Source organism: Chamaea fasciata, unplaced genomic scaffold (assembly GCF_029207755.1).
Source record: "Chamaea fasciata isolate MVZ Bird 193981 ecotype frontalis unplaced genomic scaffold, bChaFas1.0.hap1 SCAF_1, whole genome shotgun sequence".
In the NCBI taxonomy this organism is placed as follows: Eukaryota; Metazoa; Chordata; class Aves; order Passeriformes; family Sylviidae; genus Chamaea; species Chamaea fasciata.
In genome coordinates this window covers 35,430,204-35,450,727 of record NW_027094086.1, presented here as the reverse complement: position 1 = coordinate 35,450,727, position 20,524 = coordinate 35,430,204, and the positions used below count along the sequence as shown (strand labels likewise).

At 35.6% G+C, this 20,524-nt stretch overlaps 1 protein-coding gene across 4 annotated transcripts in view; it reads right to left on the bottom strand.

Annotated features, from left to right (window-relative positions):
• PDE7A (phosphodiesterase 7A) overlaps positions 1-20,524 on the bottom strand; it is a 74,645-nt gene that overhangs the window by 12,809 nt on the left and 41,312 nt on the right. For 3 of the 4 annotated variants that reach the window (XM_066180549.1, XM_066180560.1, XM_066180554.1), the window contains exons 3-5: positions 16,176-16,259; positions 3,508-3,659; positions 1,772-1,835 (exon numbers count right to left, since the gene is read on the bottom strand). In XM_066180549.1, coding sequence (XP_066036646.1) covers positions 1,772-1,835; positions 3,508-3,659; positions 16,176-16,259 — 300 coding nt within the window. The remainder of the gene's footprint in view (positions 1-1,771; positions 1,836-3,507; positions 3,660-16,175; positions 16,260-20,524) is intronic. The other variant, XM_066180557.1, reaches the window with a different exon arrangement.

The following is a 20,524-nucleotide window of genomic DNA, read 5'->3' as shown; positions in this document are numbered from 1 at the left end:
CTATTTCAAGCTTGTAATATATTTCATCTACTCATCACTTTATTATAATCTTTTGTAGTGGTAAAATAAAGAGAAATAGTCCACAATATTTATTTGAAATAGCCTGTCCATTATTTGCTCTGCAAACAATGTCATGGCTGACAATCTTCATTTAGCATTATAGAACCTAGCACAGACAAACTGAGGTACAAAAAGACAAAAATTTCTTGTAAAACAGGCTTATTACTAGGCTAGAATTAATATATTCTCATGTACCTGCCACCTCCTCACAAGGAAATACGCAATTCTTGGAACAACATTTACTGGGGAAATTCTTTCATTGAGGTTCATCATCCAGGGCAGCTCGTCCAGCAGAGTTTTATATACAGTATTCTGCCTTTACAAACTTTCAAGAACAAGGCTTCCTGATCAAAATGTCCACCTAAAATTATTTAATTTGATACAAAATGGATGGTGGCATTGCAAGGCTTCCACAGTAGAAGCTCTCCTGGTTGTACTTTAAACAGATATTTTTTAAAAGCACATATAAAAGGTAGAGAGGTCTCTTATGAGAAGGACAACTCCACATTTCTCCCATTTGGTAAGCTAATCCAAAAGAAGCTATGCTTACATGGTATCTTGATAAACTTTACATAACTGAATGAGAAAAGATACGTGTACATTATCTATATAAGCATTCTAGCTTCATGAGTCCTCGCTATTTTCATTTTTTTTCCTATCCATTTTCTGTATTAAATGTAACTGCGAGGTTACTACTTTTACACTTGGTTAAGCCAAGCACCCCTTCAATGAAACAGAAGGGAAAGATCTTTTGGTGCCACATTCTCCTTTCTGAATTAATTTCTTGTTCTGGCAATTTTAATTGCAACTTTGCTATCTATTCCACATGACTGCTGCAAAATCTGCAAGAGCTGCTGTCCATTCTCTTCCCACACTGGCACAAATGTCACTGTGATGCTGGACTTGCCCATCTCCTCCTTCCATTCTGTTCAAAACCCAGCTGCCATTGCTGAGATTATAATGCAAAACTTCACCCTACCCACTGCAGCAGCCCTCCCTCCAGCACATTTCCTCCTCCTTCCCAGCACTTTTACAGATCTCTTTTCTGCCACAAATGAACAATACTTAGGGCTTGTTTTTAACCAACCGCTCCTGTAGTTCCTATTGCTATTTGTAATGAGCACACAAAAGTCATCAAAATGTTCTCTTCCTTTTTCTATGTTGTGCAAGCTATGTGTACAGCAGCTTCCCTCTGCTCAATTCCCAATTCTCCAGGTATTCTATGTCATAATTATAATGGATTAATACCAACATGCCTCTTATGGCACTATAAAGTAAAAGAACTATTCTATCTAACACTACATTTATCAGTAAAATACTTGTTCAATATAAATGACCTTTTGGACACAACCATAAAAATTACCAGCACCCCATAATTGAAAAAAAAAAAAAATTGCAAGATCATTAAATTATTTGTTAATTTGTATCAAATTACCACTACAAATTACTACGAGAGAAAAGCAACCTATAAAGTACATCAAGGGCCTCTTCTAAAAATCAATCATTAGTATCAGTACTGACAGTATCATTATTTTAATGGAGTGGCTAGGCAAACTAGGACTCAAACTAAAGACTATTAAATCAAAAAGTACAACCTGATGGAATTTGTGCTTTTTAGTGAACAATCACATACAACACTGTAACATAATAAGTGCAACAGTTAAGTTATACTAGAATATAAACCACAAATGAAATACCAAAATAAACTCACCATTTGTCAGTCTATCAAAAAGAAAAATATCAAAATTCCAATTTCCAACCTTCTCCAGCATACACTGAAAAGAAACACAAAAGCTGTCATTTTTCAATCAGTATATGCCTATCTTCCTGTAGCTCAGAGGAGTATCTAAGTTTCAGAGACAGATCAAGTCTTTAGAATTTTTACATGCAAAAAAAATAGAAGTAAAAGAATAATTAAATTCATCTGTTAACTGAAAAACAACACACATTTACAAATAAAAAGACAGGAGGGAAAAAAAAACAAACAAGAAGTGCCTTGGCAGAACTGGCTGGAGTTCCTCCTTTCAACCTTTACTCAGTTTCTCAAAAGACAATTTAAAACAATGAGGTTCGAATCAGAAATAGTATGGCGAATGACTGTGCATTCAGACTAGCAAATTAATCTCTGTGTAGTCTTTTACCTTTTCTTTTTTCCCCCCGCTTATAGAACAGTATCTAGATGATTTCCTAGATATTTGAGCCATTGTATGAGCATTTTAATTTAAGAACCTGGCTTTTGACTTTTCACCCCATTGAACTAGCACATCTTTATCACAGCTGCTTCACATGAACTGTTCTTCCCGCAACAGGGATGAGCAAGAGCAGCAAACAGTACAGGAGGCCTCACCACGGCTGAGCAGTCCCAATCTTTGCCTCCCCTACCTGTATCAGAAATACCTGTCCAGAACATTTGAAAACAGATTCCTGCCTTCTCCTATTTTCATTAGATTGGTAGAGAAGTTTTGTGATCCAGTTATAGGTTCTAGCTTTTCTCTACCACCTGCTAAAACTCTACTATCAGAAGAAGCATTAACAGTATCTTTTTATGATTAAACTACATGCACATTTTTAAGATCCATTCTCCATGTTGTCAGATTTCTTCCTACACCACAGCCTGATCATATTCAGCATGGATACATCCATTGCATTATAAGTAGATTCTTTTTCTGTGTCAGATGACAAAAAAGTACTACATGCAATGACACAGCCTTTGGGATCTTGAATAACCTAAATAATCTTTGCCGGCTCAGTCCCCTTCAGCACTGTCCATCCTCTGTTGCAAATACAGCAGCCTTTCATCCACGTAGCTGCTCCCTTGGCACTGACTCTCTCTTCCCAGTATCTGCTTTCCCTGCTTTAGTGATGCACAAGGGTATTACAGCTATCACTTTTCTTTTCTAGAAGTGCCTACCAAAGATAAAATCTGTTTGACATAAGCATATCCTGAAAAATCCATTTACTGCAGTTTATTAAATTTAGGCAGTCACTCTTCCAGTTGTTCACTAGTGAGGTTAGCCTGAAAATTAAGGGGAATAGTTGTCTAAATTGCTCCATTCATTTTTTAACTACAGATACATTTTCCTCTCTTCATATTTTTCTTCAATTATTCAAGGGCATCTTTAATTCACCAGTTATTAAAAAAATAAACAAAAACAATGAAACAAAAAAACAACAGCAACAACAAAAAAAAAACACTAACCACATAAAAATCATCCAAGTAAACTTCTGGGCAGTAGATGAGTTTCCTACAAACAATGGAATTTTGTCTGGATTTCCATTACAATACATACATATATATATATATATATACACACAAAAAATATATAAATGCATGAAAAATATGCTTAATATTGGTATTTGTTGCACTTTTAGTATGTGATACAGTTATATGTACTAGCAAGCGTTTAGAAAAACATACTTTAAAAAAATAAAAATCAAGCAACCAACCTTTGCTTGTCCATTATAATCATCATCTAAAATGTTTGAAGAATTTGGAACAGTGATACCACGGAAAAAACGGGAAGATCTCAGGTATCGCTGGAAACTAAGCAACCTTCTCACATTTCTTGCAGACACAGAGACCTCGATCTCAGAATTTGCTACAAAAAACAAGAAAATAAACACTCTCTCTAAAAAACCTTTATCAAAAAGACAAGTGCTCAGGGAAGTTTGGTGTAAAGATAACGAAGTTTTTTTGAGTACCAAATGTTTCAGCACAAATACAGATATTTTTATTAATACTAAAAACAGAGCCACAGATTAGGAAAAAATATATTCTGTGTAAGGATCCTGTGAAAAAAAACAAATACTTAAATCATAGCTGCAACTTATCTTTTTAAGGCATTTTGTTATTGAAAGAACAAAAATATTACAGATATTGTTTAAAAACACACACAGTACTGCAAACAAATTATTTTTGGAAAATTGCTGTCATGTATACACATCCAATCCATGTCCCTAACAAATCACCTACGATGATATGTACACCAGCAAGAGTATCAGAAACTGAGTGCTGATACAGGAGATACAAGTAGACTTTGAGCAAGTACAAATTACTTTTACATAGTTTATAGCTCAGAAAATCTCTTAGCTCTACTATGCTGAACTTTAAACACACTCAAGCAATTGTGGTGCTTTTGCAAATAACTACACTCTTCTGACAAACAATTATGACATTTACATTCACAGTATATCTAATTCTATTTCCCAGTATGGTGAAAACACAACAGAAAATTCTTTCAGCCTCTTTTCAAAGATTAATCCAAATATTTTGCTTTACTTTTATTAGGTTAACTGATTTACACAAATGACTGATACTAGTTTATGTCCAATTCCATTTGATATGCCTGAAGTGTTTAGAAACCCCAGCATCAAACTACACAGAGCTACAGTTGCTTTGTAGTTTCCTCAGCCTTTACTTTCTTTTCAACAGTGCCCTCCAATAGCAGTTTTATAAAACCAACAGGAAGCCACTAATCTTGCCTTGATATTCACTCAACCTGCCTGAAATGACTCAAGTTAAATAATAAAATTTTAAAAAGAGGTATTAAGTAAAGAAGTCAAGGCCAACATGATCTTTTTCAAAAATGCAGTTCATCAAAAACAACATGATCACAACTCTGATCTGGCACAGATCTCTTGCCTTTCCAAAAACAAGGCATATTAGAAATTGATGAAGTAAGGAGTTACAACTTTTGTTCTTAAACTCAGTCTAAAATGTTGTACATGGGAAGGTGTGGCCTTATTGACAACCTGAACTAAAAGCCTCAGTGATTTCTAGTGACAGCAGCTTAATTCTACATAAGATAAATCTTTATCCATTTAAAATTTTCTCCCTGAATTTACTTTCTGTTCCATGCTAGGCTCATTAATATATTACTATTAAATCAATACATTAATTCCCAAATCACACTAATAAAACACCTCTAAATAGAGCTGACAGCGGCATGATCATAGAGTATCTAATCAAATGCAGCACCATTCCCTATCAATCATCTGTATTAGCAGAGATTAAACTGACACCACTGAATGTTCTTTCAGACATGCCTGGAACACTTCAAGACACTGAAGTTCAGGGCTAACAGAGACATCTCCACATGAAGTATCCTTCTCCAAGCTATCATTCTCAAGGCCAAGGGCTCTTCCTCTGGAGACTCTGGTACCTATATTACATCCCAGTTTATATATTAAGTAAACAGATGTACTACATATGATAAAGGTTGCTTATAAAGCAACATTCACGTATACAGCAGGAAAATTAATAGGTTCTGTCATGCTACATTACCAATATTTCTAACCACATTTGTGACTGTGAGGTTACAGTCTGAGCACTGCCAGCCTGGAGAACAGAGAAGCAGGGAGCAATACAGCTGCTGCTGCTAACACAGTGTACCCTAGAGGTAAGAAGTTTCTCCCCCCTCAATCTTGATCTAATTCCTTAAGAGCCAAATTTCAAAACAGAAATTAGTGGGTTGGAAATAAAATAATATAAAATGGTTATACTTAGGTCATAAAATGATGTAAAATATGCACAAAGTCACACACAAATGCCAGAAACCTCACTAAATCTCAATAAAACAAAATATTTAAAGTAGGAAAAAAGAACCCTTCTCTGGAAGCATAGATAATTTTCTTGTTCTCAAGTACTCTTCTACGGATCTACAGTTAACGAAAACTCATTTTTGTGGTCATGCTACAAATTAAGTTGCACCATCACAGGTACCACCCGTTAATCCTGGACAGATGTAGGTACTATAAGTAAAACAGCAGCTTCTGGCAGCAAAATACACAACAGAACACAGAAATGCAATAATTTGGCAGTACAGGCCTATGTTCTGCCTATACTTGTAAGTCATTCAGGAGGGGCTGCACATCTTCTTGCTTCAGGATTTTTTTGATCATAGAGGTACAGAGGCAAATGAGTTACTTGGTTTTCTGTGAAGCTGAACCATCATTCTCTTCACAACATACTACTGACATTTATTCATCTTACAAGTTTGTTTAAACTCTCTAAATTATCACCAATTTGCATAGCTCATAAACCACTACTATTACACATTAAGCCTACTTTTTTTACTCCTTGTTAAAAGAAAAAAAGCAAAGCCTACATTATTCCAGCTCTCCTAGCAGCAACATTGCTTATTACAGAGTCACAGAACAGGTGAGGTAGGAAAGTACCAGATGAGGTTCATCTGGTCAAACTACTCTGCTCAAGCAGAGTCACCTAGACCACACTGCCCAGAACCAACCCCCAGAGGGTTTTGTGCATCCCTAAGGATGCAGACTTCACAACCTCTCTGGGCACCCTGTGTCAGCACTTGGTCACCCACCCTCACAGTGAAAAAGTGTTTCCTGATGTGCATCAGTTTGTGAGTATTGCCTTTGGTCCTCACACAGGGCACCACTGAAGAGCCTGGCTCTGTCCCTTTTGCACTTTCCCTTCAGGTATTTGTATACATTGAGAAGTTTCCCCTTGAGCCTTCTGTAGGCTGAACAGTCCCAGCTTTCTCAGCCCTTTAATCCTCCTCATCCTTTGCTGGACTCTCTCTGGTATGTCCATGTCTCTCTTTTACTGGGGAGCCCAGACCGGGACTCCAGGTGAGGCCTCTCCAGTGCTGCACGTAGGAGAGGGCTCACTCCCCTCAACCTGCTGGCAACACTCCTCCTAATGCATTTGCTTTCTTTGCAGAAAGGGGATATGGCTGGCTCATGTTTAACCTGGTGCCCAGCAGGAGCCCAGTTCCTTTTCTGCCAAGTCACTTTCCAGGGGTTGGCCCCTACTTGTGCTGGGGCCTGGGGCTGTCACTCCCCATGGACTGGGCTTTGCGCTTCCCTTTGAGCTATTAGTTATTGCACATGGATAGCCCAAATTAGGTAATAACACCTTGACTAAACAAATGTCTTTATCCTTTATATCTGAAATGATCAGAGTAACTTCCAAATGAGAAAAGAGATCTTGAGCCTTGCCATCCTTCTGCAGCTCCAGAGCACCTGATTTGTGGTGCTCCAACCCAAAAACTAAATTTCTCTCTTACACAGTTAAACATCTAGCCCAGGACAATTCAGAATAAGCAAGTCAGATGCAGAGGTTTGACAGCTTATTAATTTAAAGGGCAGGCTGAAACAGCAAATAGCTGGCTTTCAAGGAAGAGGGTGAGGGGAAGATATGTTCTTCAGCCCCAGGAACACTGATAGCTACTGTGCCTGACTTTTCATCACAGACAAATTATTATTAAGGATACAAAAACCAAGTGCTTCGTGGTTTTGGCACACAAGCTAAAGCCAGTTAATGGAAAAGACTGGTAAAATGAATGATACAGTTGTGCAGTGGAAACTTGGCATTTCCCTCTAGGCACATTCATTCCCTTTAGATGCATGATTAATGTGAGAATGACAACCTCCCCTCTTCTACCAAGAGTCACGAAAAGAGATGCTAATTTCAGAGATCCTTCCAAACCAAGGTTCAGTAATGTACAGATCATGGAAAGAACACAGTGAAGAATGAAGAGTGCACTGCATTTGCTTATGAATAAGCATGCTGCAAAAACATCTCTCTTCCCAGCCCAAACATCTTTCCTTTCATTTGGAGCCTTCAGTGTGCTAAATGCCCTTCTGATATCCAACACTGCCCATTTGCTCTCAAGGATAGTTTAAAGACGAATTAGAATGATAAAATAAATATAGCATTTACAGCCTTGTGAACTGAAAGAAAATGAAAAAAAAGTTGGGATGATGGGCACATAAAGAAGGATACTACAGCATTGGGAAGTGCAAGGAACCAGAAGGCAAACTGTAGGCCTTAGTGCCTACACAAAGGCAGCTGTCCTATGACATTCTTCTTGCCATTCCTTTATAAGTTAAGAGTTACCATCCAAAGTATCAATCCAAGGTTTTGGGGCTTTTTGTTTGTTTGATTAAAATGGTTATATTCTTGTTTCTAAGCATCTTAAGTGAAATGCTGGTGTAATAAAAAAATTCCTTTGTCTAAAATAAAGAAAAAGAAGTCATTCTGGTTATTAATACCAGTTATTTTGCTAATGTGATGCATATATAGCAATAAAATTACACACATCGCCTTCATGCAACAGATTTCATCCATATTCTGAGACGCTAATTTTAATCTCTTCCCACTCCCAATCTTTTAACTTCATGAAAACCTAAAAAAAAAAGTTTTAGCACATTTCACAGGGATATTAAATATTTATTTTTCTCATGCCAATATAAAAATACAAAGTAAGTAAAGACAAGTGATAATCACTTAAAATATCATAATACACTGATGAATTTACTCTCAAAATTTTTGTATGTTTTGTATAGTAAGAACAGTCCACAAAAGGAAGAATGACAATTATGATTTGGTTTAATTACTAATGGAACCTTAAATCCTAACAATATCGTTCAATTTTCTTATAATGCAAAGGTAGACTTACACCCTCTGATGGGAATCTGGCAAAAAGAAAGCTCTCCAGCAATAAGAACTTTACCTCCATTTCTTCCTTGCTACAGCCCAAAAGGCAGATAGAAAATTATCCAGGATAAAAAGCATTGTGTTTTGCTACATGCCAATAGAAAGAGCATAATTGAGGATCTTGGGTATCACTGCCACTAAAAAAAAATGTTTTCAAAAAGTATTTCAGACAAAGGATCCTTCTTATGTTTGAATGCAAAACCTGACCTTTGAGGTGCACAGACCCCCCAGAGGTTTTTCCCCAATCATGTGAATTATCTTCTTTTAATGGAAGGGATCTCTCGTGATTTTTCCATATTAACCCAAATGCACATTCATCATTTTTACATAGCAGATGCTATCGTTAAATCTGACATATCATCTGAAATTTTCCACTACCTGTAAATATTTGTTAGAAAGAAATTTGTTGGAAAGAAAATTTCATTTCACATGCCAATTAAAACCATCTTTTTAAGGATGCACCTTTCTAAAGATGATTCTTTCCAGGATACAAATAATTTTCAATTTATGAATAATTTGCAAGCATTATCTAGCATTTCATACCACTAGAGGGACCCATAAGCATTCTAATTTCACAACTATTCAAATCAAACCATTAAGAAATGCACTATATTAGATCCATGAACATTTTTTTTAAATTATGTCTTGCTATTTAACTCTTCTGTATGTTTACCACTCAAGGTCCAAATTTTAAACTATTTTTATGACACTCAGTACTCAAGTAATATATAAAACTATGACTTCATTTGGAAGATATCATTTTAGTAAGGATTTTAAAGTTACATAAAAAGACTAATTTAGACTGTTAGAGTCTAAATCACCTGTCTTCCTTAGAAACACTTAGAAGCCTCATCTAGCATCACTGTAAGGCACTACACTCCTCCTTCTGCTTAAAAAAATATTAAGTCATACTATTTTTGTTTAAATGTATAATACATAACAATATACGCATTCATAAATATTTTTTTCCAAATATTTTCCATTATTTTCCAGATAATAATGACTGCTGGAAAATATGCTGTGGGTTAAGGATTAATGAAATAAACATGGCTTTGCAAGTGTCAGTGTCCTCTGACTGAGTGGAATCAGGAAAAAAAATTAAGTTTCGAGTAACCCTAGTAGTACCACAGCTCTATTAAAAACTCTAGTAGTTTTCATCAGATGCTTCCTGATGGAGGGGAAGTGTTGGCCACCACCACCACCAAAGATAACTTTTCCTGAAGTACCTTACAGAACAAAAGGAGCTCACTGCCTTAGCAAAGCAGAGAGCCACAGAAGCATAGAATAATTTAGGTGGGAAGGGACAGAAGAGACTTCTGAAAGTTCTTCAGTCCAATTCTCTGCTCAAAGTAGAGCTAATTTGAGAGAAGTTACTCAAAGTGAAGGGATTAGACTACTTTGATATGAAGTAAGTGCCAATTCTCCAATGGCACTGTAAGTCATTGCACAGCAGTACAAGTGTAAAAAAAAATCATGAAAAGGTATCTATAGGACTTTACTAATTTATCTCTTTTGAATTTTGGCTCATCTTAGTATTTCTGTAAATGACTCAGGAAAGATACAATATTAAGTGAATTAAACAGTGCTATTCCTCTGCTGGAATGAGTAACATTTTGCAATAATCTCAGGACTAGGAAACTTAATACAATTATGTATGTAGTTTTCATACCATTTTACTGAATCATAAGCCCAGAAATCATGCCGTTTGTTTCTGGTTTTTTTTTTTAACCTAAATCCACTCATTGGGCATGGCAAATCTGCAATTCACAACAGCATACTGTGAAGTAAGAAACCTCATTGAAGCTAAATATTATGAGGAGTATCATCAGAACACAAATATACAAAATATATACAAACATAGCCTTTTCAAAATGGGTTATGCCATGTTAATCAAGATAACGATCCTCCTGAAGAACATGACACATAATGGTTCAACCCTTTCCCTAAAAGGATAATATATTCCAGATGGTCACCAAATCATTCTCTTGCTGTCTTCCCAGAAAAACCCACCTCTTCGGTGTTCTAGAAATCTTCAGTTCTACAATAAAGGAATGACAGCACCCTCAACTCACCTTTTTGTCTATTCTTCAACACCAGAAATAAAGGAAGAATTAAAAAGTAACCCATCACGGTTAACAGAAAAAGAATTTCCTTTACCAGTCTATATGACCACCAATACAGAAAGTCAAACTGGGAGCAGAGATGAAAACAAAATTGTCAACAAAACAAAAAAAAAAACAAAACCCACTTTCCAAATAAGGTACTTGGAGAAAGAACACATTGGAGAGGTTCAAAAGAAATGGGGAAACAAATAGAATGTATCTCTGTCTTCTTCAATGGTTAAATTTAAGCCAGCAATGAAACACAGAGAGGCCTGTATCTGTGCAAGATTCCAGAACATACATGCCGTCTTACAGGAGGTTGGAAAGAAGGAACTGGAGGTAAAATAAACATTTAGAATAACAAAAGAAAAAAAAAAAAACACAACCTGATCTGTATTCTCAACTGGCACATTTTATCCCCAGATCTTCCTTAACCAAGCTTACTTCAAGCTCACTCTTTTTATTTGGCCAGTACAGCCACATATGGAACATTTTCTGTGATTTCCCCTCATGTGACTGCATTCTCCTAACTAAATCAAAGTCAAAATTTCTCTCACATTGTGGAACACAATTTATTTGAATAATGTGGACTCTGAATTAGAAGACAATTTCAGAATTGCATCATTCACAGAAAGGCAGCTTTTGAAGAAATCTCTCCAGGACAAGCTTTTTGCTCCTCAGTGATGGAATTTTCAAAAGGAAACAAATACTTCAAGCTATGATCACACAAATCTTCTTGCCTTACTTTATTCACTGTGAAACTCATTCTTCTTCACAGCAGACTGCTGAATAAGATAGACGATTACTGGTAAACAGAACCAAATAGGTAATTCCTCTATTTTGAAACACAAAAGGGCATTGAAATTCATCTGGACTCTGCTTAGTTTATCTCAATCTCTAGATGGTATCATCAAAAGCATCATTAGCTGCTGCTACCCAAGGATTTTTCAAATTGTTTCAGGCAATCAATTTAGATTTGCACCCTTGTCCCTTCTTTGAATTCTGGCCTCTCAGCCAAGAGAAGTCTAAATTCACTGTTCAAGGTAAACATTTTCCAATGGTTCATGAGCTAAGAACCAGAAAGTTAAAAACATCATTGAAACAGCACACATTGACATTTTTGCCAGATCTCAGAATAGCTTATAATATGTTCCACAAACTGTAATTTCCAAGTAAACAGTCTGAAGGTTGTATTAAAAAAGTAAATAATACAGGTAAATAAACTCTGAAATTTCATCACATATTTGCACTCTCAAGAAAGAGAATTTGATTTATCCATCACCTATAAAAATATCTCTTCCTTTCTTTCCATTTCCCCCTAAAAAGGCTCCATACATACACAGCTAAGGAGAAGAACCATCTAAGTCTCAATGAAGTCTTATACTGTACCATTATACTGTATGCAAGCAACTATTTTCTTCAATATTGAGCATTCCTGAATGTTACCAAACACATACTGATTAATCAAAATCCCTTCTTCTGTCTACGATATTTTAACTCACAGATGCGACAGATACGGCTATCTACGAAACACAAAACAGAGCCCCGTGTGTTGGCAACATCATCATCTCCCCATAGAAGCATGCTCAGATGAGACTAGCATAAGAAAACTCTAAAAACCTTTTGACATGATCTTACTTATTCTGGACCAGGCACCACAGGAAAAGCAGGAAGAAAAATATCTTTCTTCTCTGTAAAACCAAAGTATCCATTTTTCTATCTAGAAAAATAGAATTCCTCCAGACTATATCCAACAACCCTCTCCTAAATGGAAGCTTAAAAGCATTAATTTCAGCTGTAACTCCATACAACACTTCTCAATATTTTTTTCTGTTATCTTAATTATTCATTTGATCTTTATTCATTCTGGGTTCATTTCCTCACTACAACATACTGTACATATCACTGTGCACACTCACTGTTTCGGATTTTTTTCAGGAGAAAAAGATTAGGGCACATTATTTATGCCTTTGTGCATGCTAGAAGCACCACCAACAATCAAAATTTCTGAAGTGTAGCTGTGTGTGTGTATACACACACACACACATATATATTAAAAATTGACATTGTTGACAACCCCTCAATAAGCAAGAAAACAAAGCCTTAAACTTTATTTCTGGTTTACTATTTCTGAAAAAGGGAATAATTTTATCTTGTCACTTAACAATTCTTCTACCAAAGATTTTGCTTCATATTAGCTTTTATCAACATATTCTCACAACATTAAAGACTGAATTAATGTATATGATGTCTCAAGTAACATAAAGAAAAATCTGAAGTATTCATGTAAACCAGAAGATAGTAAGAGTGATTATAACCACTGCAATCACTTTTTCAATAACTTTCCTGAAAACCAAACAGTTACATGCTATATTCTCACAGCAAACTGGAAAACTCCCTTTTTGTTTCTTATCAAGTGAAACATGTCAGTGTTCTACAGTCAATTCAATAAAATAATACAGTGTATGCATTTTACTGTGCAACAGTGAATTCAAAGGAAGATTCACTGCTGCTCTCTCCTTTCCAGAAATGGGGGATTTAAGATGCTATCTGGACATTATGCCCATGATCCCACACAGTCATAGCCATTAAGACTTAGGACACAGTAACAGAAAACCTACTAGGTGATGACTTAACATTACCCAACTGTCATCCAAGATAAACAATATAATCCTGAATTTCCCCATTCGCCAGGAGGCAGTCTTGGTAAAACAAAAATTTGTTTATTAAGCTATTCCTCTTGGTAGTTCCTGTAATTACCTATAAAAAGGTGACTTCTGGAATAACAGATCATGTGGAAGGAAAACTACTAACAAAGTTAGCTTGATCATCAGTCAAATCCTGCATTTAATAATCCTCAGATGTGACTCCCATTCCACTGTCTCTAACAACAAAAATAATTTTCCAACCATCTTCCTAAAATCAAATTTCTGGAAAGTTACTGTTCAGAATACTTCTAGACAGGTTAGAAACTCAAATATTCATGTATCAATTACAGAATTCTGGGATGAAGATATAGATGCTGAGCTTATAATGCCTAAGAAGATATAGAAGTGGTCTTTAGAAATAAGTGTTGACAAACTTTACTTCAGCAACAGTGGTTGAAGTTGCAAGTTTAAATAGTGTTATGAAGCAAAGTAATGCATTTAAAATTCGGAACTCTTACAACCTATCAGTAAAATACTGGGTTAAGAGCCTATCAATAAAATACTAGAAAAGAGACTGGTCAGTGCATTATTAGCTAAACCTCCTGAAAGACACTCAACTTCTCAAAACGTCACTGACAGAAAAATAAAACAATGCTGAACAACCAAAGTTTGCTAAGCAAAATACAAAACAGCACTAATGCTTCAGCACTGGGACTGACAGCCACTATACAAGTCCTCTGCAAAACACATAAGCAATGATCACTGCAAAATATTTAGAACCACAGAATAAAGCCAGTGGATAGTACAAGAAAGTTACAGTGAAACTATACAAACACAATGGTGGAAGCATGCCCATGCATTACTGATGTTCAGGATACAGCTGAGGTGGGAAGAAAAAAAAACGGCAACATTCAGATGGTTTTGTCTGCTCCAGCTACAGAAGAGACCCTTTCCAGTTTAGTATTTGCCCCAAGGAAAGAAGAGCTGACTGACTCCTGCCACATGTTATTGCTCAAATGGGTGAATATTTTTCAGTCATTTACCTCTATGTGGCAAAATCAACTCCTTCTGAAGTAACCGGGAGAGGGCAGGGAGAATATGCAAAAAATTAGGTCAAGTCTGATTCCTGCAATTTCTCTCTACTGGCAGTCTCATAGTGCATTACTAAATCTCTCTGGCTTACAACAATTAAGGAAACACTGATCAGGACTAAATTAGCATTGCTGAGGGAAAGAAAGCATTTTATAGATTAAAAAGAATCCCACATTAATGTAAATTACTAGATAACCTACTGATATGGTGAGAGATGGTGCTGAATTCCTGACTTTGAAAGAAACTCCACAATGTGCCAGCAGCCTGAAGTCAAAGAGCAACTCTTCATCGAGCTATAATCCTGAAGTACAAAAAATCTGACTATAACACGACAACACTGAAAACTAACACAGCAGCTGACTTGAGTGGGAAGTTAAAGCCAAATAATTTTTGGGGCCTCCTAGCAATATCTTTTGCTGTCATCAGACACCACAGGTGATGTTGCTAAAAGCTGGTGACTGAGTCTGAACAAGTAGGGGCAAGGAGAAAGGGTGTGAAAGTCCTCTTCCTGACTAGTCACGATCTGCCTGATGCAGAAACTGTGATGAGGGCCATAGAAAATAGTTAACTTGACTACAGCAATAATATGTTGACTGCCTTTTAACAGGTAGTTCTTTTAAAACTTCTGTTAGTATTTTCCTATATCAGCATGAAATGTCACATACATATATACACAAAAAGACAGCTATGTAATTCATAAATAGCATGCTATTTCTACAGACAATTTATTATACCAAATCAGGACTTGAGATGAAACTCTTATCCTCTTTATGGAAAAAATTCTACATAGCACACTCTTCAAACTTTGTTTTCTCACCTATTTTTATGAAACTTTTGAACAAAACTAAGCCTTTAGAGTTTTAAAAATTATCTACTTTTAAAAAGAATAACTTCAGTTAAGATCAGAGCGTAAGATCAGTTTCTGCCACTCATTTTTATTCATAAGATAATTACAACAACCACACTTACTATCATGAAATTGGCTTTACTAAATCTCTCCACTGCATTCAGAACACTTGGAATTGGGCTGATACAATGCTGGTATAGATCCCTTATGACACTTAATACATTCATTATTGGTATAAATTAATTAAGACTCAGATCTCCCCTGCATTTTTGCTGCATATTGGCTTGGTGGTATTGAAACTTTATATTACCACAACTACTGACAAATTTAATTGTAACAATATAGATGGATAATTTCACTTTTTTTTTCTCTACAAAAATACTCTTCTTGTAACAGTTCCAAAAAAAAAAAAAAAAAGATTCCTCAAACACATAATCAAAAACAATTTAGGCTGCCACTTTCTCCTAACACTTTATTTTTATTTAAGATTTGTCTCTCTCCAAATACTTAAGTCCTACCTACGCATTTGAGTAGATGTAAATGTTAATTCATTATGATGAGGTGAAGAATATTGATATTACTGTAATTCTGTTCAAGCATCATCCTGGACAGGGCCTTTCTAGTGCTTTGTAAAAACAGAAAAGTATTCTCAACTGATTGTGTCTGCCAAGTAAGCACACAGCACACACATCAGTAGCTGTTTAGAAGATACATCTTCATTTCCATGTGGATTCAGGTCTAAATTCAATGAGTTTAAAATTATAATTTTTTAAAAAAAAATATTTAACAGTGAAGATTTTCTTCTATTTTTGGTAATGAGCTAGAATGAAAGTTTTTCCTAAGAAGTATAAAAAAAATAGTCTTGCTATAAGAGCTGCTAATTTTATTTTAGAGGCTCGGTTGTTAAAATTGATGGAAGCCTTTGTTTATTTGTCATTTATCTGCTTTTAAATACTTACAGTGAAAAATACGGAAATCAATGTATGGATGAGAACCTCTTCTCTCTGTTTCAAATCCTGCCCGACTTCTTACTCGCACATCTCCTAGAAACAGGGTCAAGAGTGAAATAAAAGTGTGGAAGAGTGGCAGAGATAAAATGCAAATGAACATAGCCTGGAGGGGTAAAGATTCATGTACTTAATGGAGGAGAGTAATTCAAACAATAGGCCTACTTCAATGCTTTTTGTTTTAAAGGTGAAATTCAAAACAAAGTTTGAAGACTTGTTAAACATGCAATCACATGCTTTCTTGCCAAAATCTCTCCTGCCTAAGCATACGTTGCCAGAAGCATGTGATAAGCATTCAGATGAAATTAGGAAGAGCTTGCTACACCAGTATGGTAAAAATGCACCTTAATATGACAGAAAACAAGAACATTTAAAGTTGATTTGTTCCTCAGTAACACACATACAACGATAACATTTTGTAGAATACAAAAAAGATTCAACTTCTAGAAATGGTAGCTTTTAGCAAATAAGCTAGTTACAATATGGTTTTATATTATATAATATTTTCCCACTAGCATTTACTTACTTGTGCTCAGCTGTTTGAATATTACACAAGAGCCTATTAAAATACCAAAACTCAGTATTAAAATTTGATCAAACTATTTTGCACTGTAATAAGCTTCAACCTGAATCTTTTAGCATGCTAGTTGACTTCCACTTATGCATTTTACCAACTGAAAGCTGATCAGTATTCTTTTGTTAGATATTTGTATGTGTTAATGAAAGCAGTTCACCTGGATTAAAAGCTTTCACTAAAAATCCTTTTTCAATTACAAATTTGGAGAAATTTTCAAGGATCAAATGCAATAGTGTCTCCCTCCTCAAACCCTAACAAAGATAAATTTAAGATGTGCAAATATTGTGGTTTCTAATTACAAAAATCCTTCAAGTGTTGTATTCTCCTCACTTCAAAAACAGCACTTTCCATATGAAACAAAAATAAGTAATTAACAAAAAAGCATTATGCCTGAGTTTATAAGCACTAAACAAAAACATAGCTATTTATTTTTCATCAAGTCATAGACATCTTGAGAGCATTTTTTCCCTTTTTTTCTCTTCTAACCTGCTAATGTGTAATGCTGAAGTAGGCAACTTATCAGAAAATAGCTAAAGGTACTGACTCACACTTCAGTAATATGCTTTTAATACTTAACAGGTATCTTTCTAGAGATATATATCTCTAAACACTGACACATCTACAGTGACGCACTTCACGTGGATGTTATCTCGTGGGGCATGCTGGAAGGGCCACAACAGGGTTAAGTTGGCCCAGGGCTCCCCTAAAGTTTACATATCAGTAAAAACATAGAAAATACATGTGCCTTTCATTAATCCTTTTATTATTTTTAAACTGAAAACCGTAACTGAGCTGCAAGGGAAAGCAACCCAATTACTATCTGCAAGTAGTATTTTTTAGACCACTTACAATATATTACTTATAAAAGCTTCAAGCATTCATTTGAGCAGAGTGAAAGAGACCTGTCTCCTTCCAGGCAATACAGAGGCAGCAAATTGTAGAACTCTTCTGTTAGGCATAAGCAATTGGTGAATTTTATTTACAAAATAAATTAATAAAAATGAAAAAGAGAGGAAACTTTGGAAGAGGGGGCAAATGCATTAGTAGCTTTATATGAAAATAACAATGTACACGGAGGAAAATTCGACTTTCATTACCTTTCACTCATATATATCTGGGTAATCAGGCATAGCTACAGCTGTGTGAATGAGTTCACCAGCTAAATTAAAAGAAAATAAAAGAGGTTTTTTTAGTGGAGCTATTTTTTTACAGAAAAGGTGATAAAGCTTTTGTGATTAATTTTTAGTTTTAAATGCTGTTTTTTACTTTTAGAATTTACAAACCACAGTACAAATTAGCAAATAGTTTCAGTCAGTGTATAACTAGGTTTTGGCAAACAATTTAAGTGTCAAAAATAAGAAAAGTTCACAGAAAAATACCTGAAGACCAACATGGAATTCTGCAAATAACAAAATGAGCAGGTTCATCTGATACGTGATATACAGAAAATTTCTCTCTGCTCTTTTGCATTTACTACTATCCTTGACTAACGGCACAGACAGAATAACAGTATCCTTGGTACCCTTGAAATGCCTGCAATGTTGAGAATTTTAAGAAGGAAAACAAGAAAAACTATCTGTAAGTAAAATGAAGAAGTGCAACTGACTACATTACTTTAAAACAGTAATTATTAGAATATCTATTTACAGGAATATTTAGCCAAAGAAGGAATTGTATACTAAAAATGCACATGGCAAACTAAGGAAAAGACAAGCGTAGTAAGATAGAGCTAAAATGAGTGTATTTACTTGCATACATATAAAATGAGAAATTCCCAGCAAAGAAAGCAAAAAATTTTCATTACATAGTTATTGAACAAAATTCTCTCTCCATAATCATGGTAGAAGCAGCTATTTTTTTTAAAAACTCAATATCTCAACAATGGAATAATTTTTTTGGACTATAACTGGATTTATTCTGGAAAAATACACCCCCTTCTACAGGACTGGAATTCATTACAGCAAACAAAGCAGAAAATTCTCTTGTGCCAGAACAAAGGCAAAAGAGACATCTCCATTATCATGATACAGAACTGCTGCATTTTTCAAGATTTCAGACAATAAATGCACTTGAAAAATATTGGTACAAGTGGAATTTGATGGTATCATACATCCATCTGAAGTTTCTATATATCCAGAAGGAGAAAAAGGAATAACTAGCTGCACATTATGAAACAATGTGCTATTAGCACAGTGAAACTAATCTCTAGTGCATATGTATAGTTAGTTCCAAAACATCCAGAAATACTGGATCATCGTTATGCACTCACTCGTTGGTTAATGTAACCTGCAGAAGATTAATGGATCCCAAATGCACCCACTTCATTGCACCTTCACACAACGTAACATGTTCACATCAACTTGCTTGGGAAATCCTGCACAAGTGTTTTGCAACTCTGACTCTGAAGCTATGCAGAATTGAATTTTAAGGAAGAGACATGTTTATCTTCCCAGGGAACTCGACAAAAAAGCACAAGATATCTCAGATTTGAGATTACTTTTCTCAAACAAAAGGACACTGTTACATAATTCCTTCAAACAGCAACAGAAGTCCAACCTCAGAGCCAATCATTATTATGGTAGCTGAAAGAATTAAAATTCAACATCTAAAAGAAAAGAACGTATGCATAGTTTTCATTTATTTAGACCTTTACAAACATACCGAAATGCTTGCACAATCTTTTTCAGCCATCAGATCCCACAGTCTGCTTATAGGTAAATTTCCTTGGGGAAGGGCACAGAAGTGGCAGCAAGCTGACTGCCAGCTTTTATCTGAAGTGTCTCTTCTCGAGCCACTTTCAGCCACACTGGAAAGAATCCTGTGTTACCTTTACAGAACACATTCAAGTCCAGCATCTTAATGATACTGGACTTCCAAGAACAAAGTTTTCCCTCTTAGAGTTCTGCTGATTTCAAAAATTCAAGAGAAAGATTTAAATAATGTGAAGCCTTCCTTTCCAAATTTTATTTTGAGCACAAAAATGATACAATATCTGATGGCTGAGCATTTAGGTACACATTTTTCCAGAATAGTCCTGCATGATCAGGATCACTTGCATTTTTAAGACAAAGATGATACTGGCAGAAATTTAATTGAAGACTAAATAAGTCACGGAAGAAGGAATGTAAGAGGGAGGTTTGCAGCTATAACTGAAAATTGAAAAGAAATTAGGGCTGTAATAAAACTTACCTTGAAACAGATTGTTTAGTTCCTGCCCCTCTCTCAGATTCCTGCTCACACAAGGACAGCTCTGATACTTACGAGGCAGCTGAAATGCCACAGCTGACATCCCTGGGCGTCAGGGTTACCCAGCACATACTTGGTGCTGCCCTAACACTGCAGTGTGGCACAGTAACAATGCAGCAGCTGCTTGGGGAACTGAGGCCATCCAGAGCAGGGACAGAAACCCCAGAGACCTTGGAGGACAGCTGGGAGCAGAAACTATGACAGCCACCTCAAGGTAAAGGACTCAAGCCAAAACCATGAGATTGTGAAGAGCAGGATTTTCAGAAAGAATTACTAACTTCACAGATTAAAATTCCTATTAAATTTGTTGGAGAAACAGATGACAGGTCAGCTGAATAAAATGCCAGAATTAAAGCAAACAGAATACAACATAAAAACCACTACCAGAGAAGAGTGTGCACAGTACACAGTAGTTATTCTCCAATGTTTCCTATTTGAAGTGATCAAGACCTCTAAAGGAAGACAAATGCTCCAATTG